Source organism: Pungitius pungitius, chromosome 3, assembly GCF_949316345.1.
Source record: "Pungitius pungitius chromosome 3, fPunPun2.1, whole genome shotgun sequence".
In the NCBI taxonomy this organism is placed as follows: domain Eukaryota; kingdom Metazoa; phylum Chordata; class Actinopteri; order Perciformes; family Gasterosteidae; genus Pungitius; species Pungitius pungitius.
The window spans coordinates 12227739-12235307 of record NC_084902.1 but is presented as its reverse complement, the minus strand read 5'-3'; the positions used below and the strand labels follow the sequence as shown (position 1 = coordinate 12235307).

Below are 7569 nucleotides of genomic sequence, written 5' to 3'. Positions count from 1 at the left end.
CTTTCACAATGGAGACAAAGTTACAGAAACAAAATGTATTCACTTTTTTTTTTATTTTTAGGAATAATTACATACAGGGTAAGTCAATCACGTGACGTAACTATTTCTACTACTATATGATACTAATTGCAGTGACGAGTAAAAAGCTAGCAGGACCCCAAAGGGCTTTCAACAATCTATTCTGTGTACTTGCAAAGAGTAAGTTGATCTAAATGTATCTTTCTCCCACCTATCTGCATTATTGATAGGAGCAATATTCATTGGAAGAATATCGACAAAATCAAACTGGTGGTCCTTTCACAAAGTGCTGTCAATGCGCCTGTGCATAATAGTACAAATCCTGGGAAGAATGATTCTCGTACTACGCAAACAGGGTTGATTGAGGCGTCTTTATAACCCACAGGGGCCTCGTGCAGGATTGACTCATCATACAGACTGAAAGTGATGTTTCCTAAATTCATCTCATGCAGCAGCTTTCTGTCGGTTGTGTTTGGCAAACCACTCGTCACTTTTATCTTCAGCCACGGCCTAAAACACATGTTTAAAAGCAGAAAGGGCAAAGGTACAGTGACTATCCAATAGCATATTTAACCCATAGAGGAAATATATTGTTGCAACACCAACCTTATCAAGCAGTTTGTTTCCATTGGGGTCCACCTTGGACAGTTGCCTGAAAGCTTCATCTCCCACAAAGCAAATTTCATGACCATCCTAAAACAAACATTCCAGGTAAGTTTATTTTAAAAATACAGACTTATTCATTTTTTTTTTACTGTATTATATTAATCATGCACTTACTGGGTCAGCCAATATCACCACTTCTACCGTGGCCTTTCCAGGAGTGTCCAGGCTGACCAATGGAGTGAGAATTTTATGATTTTCCTTTTTGATTAAGGCCTCCAGGTCCGTCAGCTGTGTGATGTAATACAAAATTTATGTTGAAAATGTTGATAATTTTCTACAATATGAACAATTACTAGAATGTAACCGTGAAATAATGTTTTACTTGCTCCCGTGGACAAGAAAATGCTATTCTCCCAAACGCTGTTCCGTGATCTACAGTCCCACTGTTATCACGAAGCTCCAGCTTACACTGCATAAGAGTCAATTAAATAACACAGTTAGACCAAAATATATTACTGATTTAATGACACAAAATACAAAACATAAACATTTTTATGACACTTGACTCACTTGCGTGTCTGTAAATCCCATCAGCACGGTTTTATTTTCCTCATTCTTTTCCATCACCTTCATTCCCAAAAGTGTAGTCCAGTAGTGAATCGATCTCTGGAGGTCTGACACTCCGAGACAAACCTTCTGCACAGGATCTGTGGACCAATTTTCAAAGGTTAGTGCGAAAAAACGTTCCTCTTTAACACACTGCACGTATGTCTGCACCAGCTGCTGATGCTGCATGAGTGAACAATTCCCTTTACATGTTTCATGCTTTGAAACCATGCAACTATTTGCATTTGTGAAGCTATTTTCACTTGATAGAGGTGGCGGAATATCAAAACGAGTCTCTCAATAAATCACAATGATAATTCCTTCTTGTGCAGATAATAATAATAATAATAAAAAAAAGACCTGGGACGTGACACTCACCAGTGGGAGGCTGCTCTTTGTCCACAAGGTAGAAGGGATACCCTCCCGGAGCCTGGGTGAGATACAGAGCCTCTCCTACCTCAGTTAGGGGCCATCCCAGACGTTTGGCATTGCTCACAGCCTGGCTCGACTGCACAGTGAGCCCCTAAAGTGAAGACTTACGTCACAGTAACCCTTCACAACGTAAAGCTTTTCACTGAACTCTCACCCACCAAGAAGTCATTGCCAAGTTGATACTCTCCCACCCCGTAGTTGTATGTCAGTTCAGCAACAAAGTGGTCGTCTTCAGGCCCGAAGCCAACCATCGTCTTGCTCCATTTTCCATCGTAAGGGCTGTATGGACACGAGATGAGGACAAATCTGTACTGCAACTGCGTGTAGTATGAGTGCAAAGTTCAGGTACTTTAAGATGTTTGAGGTTACCCATTACACGTTGCTTTGCAGCCTTCTTCAAACTCTTCATGACGTAAAATCTAGAATGAACGAGAAGAGATGAAATAATACGCATTGAGTGTAAAGATACATTTATTAAAACACCCTTTGACTCATGTGACAGGAGGAATCTGTGTTGGCTACCTGACGTTACGTAACCCCGTGCGACACAACACATTTGATAAACTGCTTCGGACCTTTAAATGAAGTTCATTAAATCATAACCTTAATCAGCTTAATTTAACTACTACGCGTACGCATACATTTTAACCCGTTTGTTCAGCTGCTCTCCACATTATAAACAGTTTACTTTAACAAATAAACAAGAGGGGTACATGTACCTTCATACCCAGAACATCTCGGTAAAACATGGCAGTTTTGGTCCTGTCACCAACTTTGAAAACAAAATGCAGAGCTCGTCTCAGTGCCATGTTTCTTGTCTGATATAAGTTAACGTTAATGATGAATGTGAAGGAAGATCGAAGAGCAGGGAACGATTAAGTTTCCTTGCCGATCGATTTCTCCGTTGTCGATTGGAAGAAAGTAAATGCAAGTGAGCAATGAGGAAACTGCGGGAACGCGCAATTATTAACGTGATTCCGACTAACTATTACTTGTTGATTAATTACGATTCTTAAATCTTTCTGAGGAAGTGCAACGTCTTTGGGAAGGATTGGAATAAATAAAACGCTGTCCACCCCCCTATCCATTCATGGTAATGGTATTACCCAGTATGTCACAATACAATGCCCATGAAAAATAGCAAGTAAAACGTATACAAATAAACGGAGAAACATTTGAAAAGATAGTGCAAGTAGGTTAGTGAATCCGCAGTAAATTATTAACTTTACTCATTAAACCAAAGGTGCTTTTAGATAATCACATCATGCAGTGTTACCTCCACCACAGCTGGTGGCGTAAAGCGGACGGTGTCGATGCCATTAAACCAGAGAAGAAGAAACGGGGCAAACATGGCAGCCTACACGAGAAGCGTGATTTGTCTTGTTTCCATGGAGCGAAGTCATCTTCTGTCAAGGCGGAGCGGTGTTATTGTGGAATCGAAGCGGTACGTGCGCGGACTGAGGAGGAAACCTGTCCGAGTGCTGATGCCCGAAGACGTGACGGACAAAGTGATCAGGCCGCCGCCAGCAGCGCGCGACGCCCAGGGGCAGAAGCCGGGGAAAGAAGTAGTTCCGATGAAGCATCATGAAGAGGGCTCCTTTAAGGCGAAGAGCAACGTGCATTTGACTGTGAAAAACGCTGTTCAAAACGATCTGGTTGATGGGCTTCGCTTCGAGAGGGCTTTGCCCGGAGATAAACGACTGGCGTGAGTGTCACTTCATGACGTTAAATATTCTAGGCTTACGAATTGTTTGAGATGTTTCCAAATGTTAAAAAAAACAGCCTATTTGTGATCATTATTCATTTTCATACCGTAATCATCTGTGTCCCCCCTCCCCCCTCCCATCTGTCCCAGGCGGCTAGTGAGTGTTGCTCGCTCAAGGACCTTTCGGGAGCACCAGGGTAAAATCCTCCTGGAGGGCAGGCGCTTGATCTGTGACGCCCTGGATGCTGGAGCAAACCCGCAGATGGTGTTCTTCAGCACCGTGGATCGACTCCGAGAGCTGCCTTTGGACAAGCTGAAAAGGGCCACGCTAGTCAAAGTCAAGTTTGAGGAAATCAAGATCTGGTCAGACCTTGTGGCCCCACAAGGGGTGATCGGTGAGGGTCATATGTTGTTAGTTATGAAGCACATGTGTTTGGCTTTGTTTTTCTGACTTTGACTGTTTTTCCCCTGCAGCCATATTTTCTCGTCCGGACCCATCGCGATTGGACTTTGGTAATAAAGGTCATTCAGTGCCGTTGTCCTTGATATGCGACAACATACGAGATCCCGGCAACCTCGGGACTATGTTACGATGTGCTGCCGCTGCTGGCTGCCATAATGTCCTACTCACAAAAGGTGTGCTTATTAAATTTAAATATGTGAAGAAGTGGTATGTGGCTCCGTTTCATTGCTTGCGTTTCTCAAACACGTTTGCTTTTTCCCCACTGACAGGTTGCGTTGACGCTTGGGAGCCGAAAGTCCTGCGTGCAGCAATGGGCGCCCATTTCCGCCTACCCATCTATCCCAGCTTGGGCTGGGATGACGTGGAAAAACATCTCCCTAAACCAGTCACTGTGCATGTGGCAGACAGCAGCTGTGGCCCCGACGGCAGCAGAGAACCGGAGAATTCACAAGTTAACGAGTCTCATAAACCCTTCAAAGCTGGAGACTATGGCTGGGTCAGCACGAAGCCCAATCCAAAGAACACGCGCTACGAGGAATACGAATCGGATTCGGACTCTGATTGGGAGGGAGGGCGACTTTCCCTTCCAAACGTGGACGCCAAGCTGTACCACGAGAGCTGGGCGCAGAGTCCCACTGCTCTGGTGATCGGCGGAGAGACGCACGGCTTGAGTGTAGAAGCAGTGGAGTTGGCCGAGAGAACCGCCGGCCGCAGGCTCTTTATTCCTGTTGTTCCTTTGGTGGACAGCTTGAATTCAGCCATGGCTGCCAGTATCCTTTTATTTGAGGGCAGGAAGCAGCTGTTGAAACTGATGCAGGCACCTGGAGGGCAATGGAAATCTAAAGCTGGGGAGCAGTTCTCGTGATGTTTGGCTTGTGATAACAGTGTGGTACTTGTGTAAATGTCCATTTGTCCTGCTAACAGGAAACTACTGGACTTCAATTAATGATGTGAAATAGTCCTATTTCAAGTAGAGAGTTTGCGTGTATGGATTCAGGAATTCACCATTTATTCATCTGAAAAGGTTGCCAGTAAAACGTCAGAACTGGTCATTGGAATGTCTTGAGCTCAGTTATATCTTCAAATTTCATCCAATAGTCTCCCCCCAAACCCATATACCAGATGACAACCCAAAGCTGAGGGAAAATATACAATAAATCTCACTATAAAAGGCAATAAGTTCTTTGTGCTCATTGAAAAAAAGGAATAGCCCTAGAGGCATGCTCTTAATGAATAATAATTCTAGTAAGGACAAGGTCTAGACAAGTCCATCATACTCTTGCAGCCCATGCAAATATACACGAGTCAACAAACCTCCATCCCCACCTGCACATTGACAAAAATGATCTGTATACTGTACCATGATAAATACAGCATTTGCATTTCTAACAAATATGGGGTCATTGCAGTGTTTGTGCTTTACATATCCAAGCTCTAACTTTATTGATGGAACAAAACGTTGTGCTTGCCAGTGAATTTTAATGGGTGTGAGAATTAATGACTAAACAATACAGGGATTTATACATTCAACTCTTTTCAAATGCCATTTCTATGCCTTCAGAAATAACCTGGTCTTAACATCATGGGACCTTCACAGAAAATCCTCATGACTTTGAGATGAGAACCCCGACTAACAACTGGCAAGCGATGACTTCACTTACAACTAGACACAGGGGTTTTAAAATATCAGTCATTGGTGTATAAGAAGCAAGTTTAATGTGATCTTTACTGTGTGAACACCTGTGTTTTATCTTTTAAATAGGGCCACAAAGGCTTACGGGCTACATCCAACAGGTTAAGCATCGTTGCACTACGTGTGAATTACAACTGTAAAAATGCCATTTGTTCTCTCATCATTCAAGAACCAGAAACACAGATAAAGCAAATAATCAGCTGAATAAGTAGGTCCACTGGCTAATTATCTGGTTTTCTCTAGAGTTCAGAAATACTATTGTGAGAAAAAAAAAAAGATTTTCTTGAGGCAAAAAAAACAAAAACAACAGAATCTCCATGTATATATATTACTGTAGGGACTATCGTCAATGCAAGGCACCACAGGAGAAAAAGAGGACTGTGAAAAGAGGACATATCTAAAATTAAAAAACAAAAAGTTAAAATGTCAGTAAAAAGGTGAGACATCTAACTGTCTGATTACGTCTGAGGAAAGAGACGGTACAAGGATGGGAATTGCGAGGGAAGTCGCCAACAGGTCAGGGTCCGGTGATGGAGTGAGTCCCACATAGCATGTCCGATTTATACTTGGATTTCCTCTTTAAATGGGCTCTGGTTTCAGCTTTTCGGCCAGGAAGTCGCTGACAAATTGCTCCACCTCGGCCGGCGTGATCTCCTCTACGTCGCGGACGTACTTGGCTCGAGCAGACATGTCCAGGATGGTGAGCAGGGGCGCTGCTTCGGGGAGGTTAGTGTAGTCCCGCAGGGAGTCACTCATGTCATCCTGGGGTGAAAGTGAATATTTATTACGTGTGATGTCACAGAGGTCGGTTCCTGACATTCGTGGATGGATTACTGGACAACATGTGTTGGAAAGTCCAAAAGCAGGGAACTCTTAATCACGCGTTTATTTTTGCGGAGTTTTAACAATAAAAGGTCATAGGTTTTTTTTTTACCCCGAAAGAGGAGTCCTCCCAAAAGGTCTTAAAGATGATAAAGAGGACAGGAAGAAAAGAACATAGTTGGCCATTTAAGAATTTAAATACTGAATCCCTGCACACTAATTTTGCAAGTACACAGAACAGTTTGTTGGAAATGCAACATGGCAGGGCTGGAATTCCCCACGCTCTTTGGCGTGATCACATTTTCGACTCAATCTGGTGACAACACTTAGCGTGGCTTGTTTTCTTGTAAATTACTTGACAGTCTGAATTCCTCAGGCCTTGTTCACAAAAAAGAAGGCTGGGAACCATTTGTTGAGACATCCCATCTTCATCTACAGCAAGATGAACCTCCTGTGGGGGAACATTTTTCAGCTTGACGGGAGCCGAGCTTTTATAAAAATCGGCCCTTTTCTCATAATCCGTCGGCATTTGAATCACTTTGTCAAACGCTGGCTGCGTTCCAGGAAAGCATAGACTCTAAAGGACACATTTCTCTGCTGCTCATCAGTTCTGACTTGCTTTTTAGCAATTTAGGCATGGACGATTACTTGAACTAAACCACGATATAAATCAAACCATACAATTCTGAACTGCCTGGCACAATCTTTATTTAATGCCCACTTCTTGAAAGAGAAGAGCAGAGTGTTGGTCCAGTGTCACACTTCCTGCTGCAGGGAAAGACCGGAAGGAGCCGTGTGGGGGTCCAACAACATCCTGTCTGTTTCAAAAAGTACCTCACATCAGATGCAAGTCTCATTGCAGAACGCTGTTACACGAGGGCCGTAGGGAGCGCAGTGCTGAGGTGTGAAGGAATATGTTAGATAGATTGCTGCAGAATTTAAGGAGAGTTCCACTTTAAAACATTTTTTTTATACTTTGCAGTTATCTGGGAAAGGCTTCACACATTTCCTGCCTGAGGCTTGATGTCCCTTTTCACCCCTTAACAAGTCAGGAATACAACCCCTGTAGCCCCAGGTCACAGAACAAATCAGCAGCAGGCAGGCAGGCAGCACCTTTCAAACAAGCTTAAGAAGGTCCATTAATTATGGAGACTGAATAAGAAATCCCGCCCTTTCGTAATTCAGCTCCAGCCGGGCGTGCTTCTGAATTCATGCATTCCTACC

The 7569-nt window shown here is 43.4% G+C and overlaps 3 protein-coding genes across 4 annotated transcripts in view; 1 reads left to right on the top strand and 2 right to left on the bottom strand.

The window, feature by feature from the left end:
• Positions 1-47: 47 nt before the first annotated feature.
• On the bottom strand, positions 48-2641 carry glod4 (glyoxalase domain containing 4). Of its 2 annotated transcripts, none has more exons than XM_037473615.2 (9): positions 2382-2641; positions 2032-2081; positions 1821-1941; positions 1609-1753; positions 1195-1331; positions 1007-1105; positions 799-912; positions 625-711; positions 48-528 (listed from the first exon to the last, which is right to left on the bottom strand). In XM_037473615.2, exons 1-9 carry the CDS (start codon positions 2469-2471, stop codon positions 463-465), a joined length of 909 nt encoding a protein of 302 aa, XP_037329512.1. In that variant the 5' UTR covers positions 2472-2641; the 3' UTR covers positions 48-462. The 2 variants fall into 2 exon arrangements, with proteins under 2 accessions (XP_037329512.1, XP_037329520.1); XM_037473623.2 differs by having other exon boundaries at positions 1007-1093.
• Positions 2642-2809: 168 nt separating this feature from the next.
• On the top strand, positions 2810-5437 carry mrm3a (mitochondrial rRNA methyltransferase 3a). Its single transcript, XM_037473575.2, has 4 exons — positions 2810-3367; positions 3518-3762; positions 3842-4003; positions 4100-5437. The coding sequence occupies exons 1-4, from the start codon at positions 2976-2978 to the stop codon at positions 4693-4695; spliced, it is 1395 nt and encodes a 464-aa protein (XP_037329472.2). The 5' UTR covers positions 2810-2975; the 3' UTR covers positions 4696-5437.
• A 344-nt stretch (positions 5438-5781) lies between these two features.
• nxn (nucleoredoxin) overlaps positions 5782-7569 on the bottom strand; it is a 42372-nt gene continuing 40584 nt past the window's right edge. The window contains exon 8 of the mRNA XM_037473599.2: positions 5782-6285. Within this exon, the coding sequence (XP_037329496.1) occupies positions 6103-6285 (183 nt within the window). The 3' untranslated portion in view covers positions 5782-6102. The remainder of the gene's footprint in view (positions 6286-7569) is intronic.

Coding starts and splice junctions, on each gene's coding strand:
- mrm3a (XM_037473575.2), top strand. CDS start 2,976: ATGCCATTAAACCAGAGAAGAAGAAACGGGGCAAACATGGCAGCCTAC. Junction 3,368..3,517: donor CCCGGAGATAAACGACTGGC/GTGAGTGTCACT, acceptor CATCTGTCCCAG/GCGGCTAGTGAGTGTTGCTC. Junction 4,004..4,099: donor TAATGTCCTACTCACAAAAG/GTGTGCTTATTA, acceptor CCCCACTGACAG/GTTGCGTTGACGCTTGGGAG.
- glod4 (XM_037473615.2), bottom strand. CDS start 2,471: ATGGCACTGAGACGAGCTCTGCATTTTGTTTTCAAAGTTGGTGACAGG. Junction 1,754..1,820: donor AACTTGGCAATGACTTCTTG/GTGGGTGAGAGT, acceptor TCTTCACTTTAG/GGGCTCACTGTGCAGTCGAG. Junction 712..798: donor TGGTGATATTGGCTGACCCA/GTAAGTGCATGA, acceptor TGTTTGTTTTAG/GATGGTCATGAAATTTGCTT.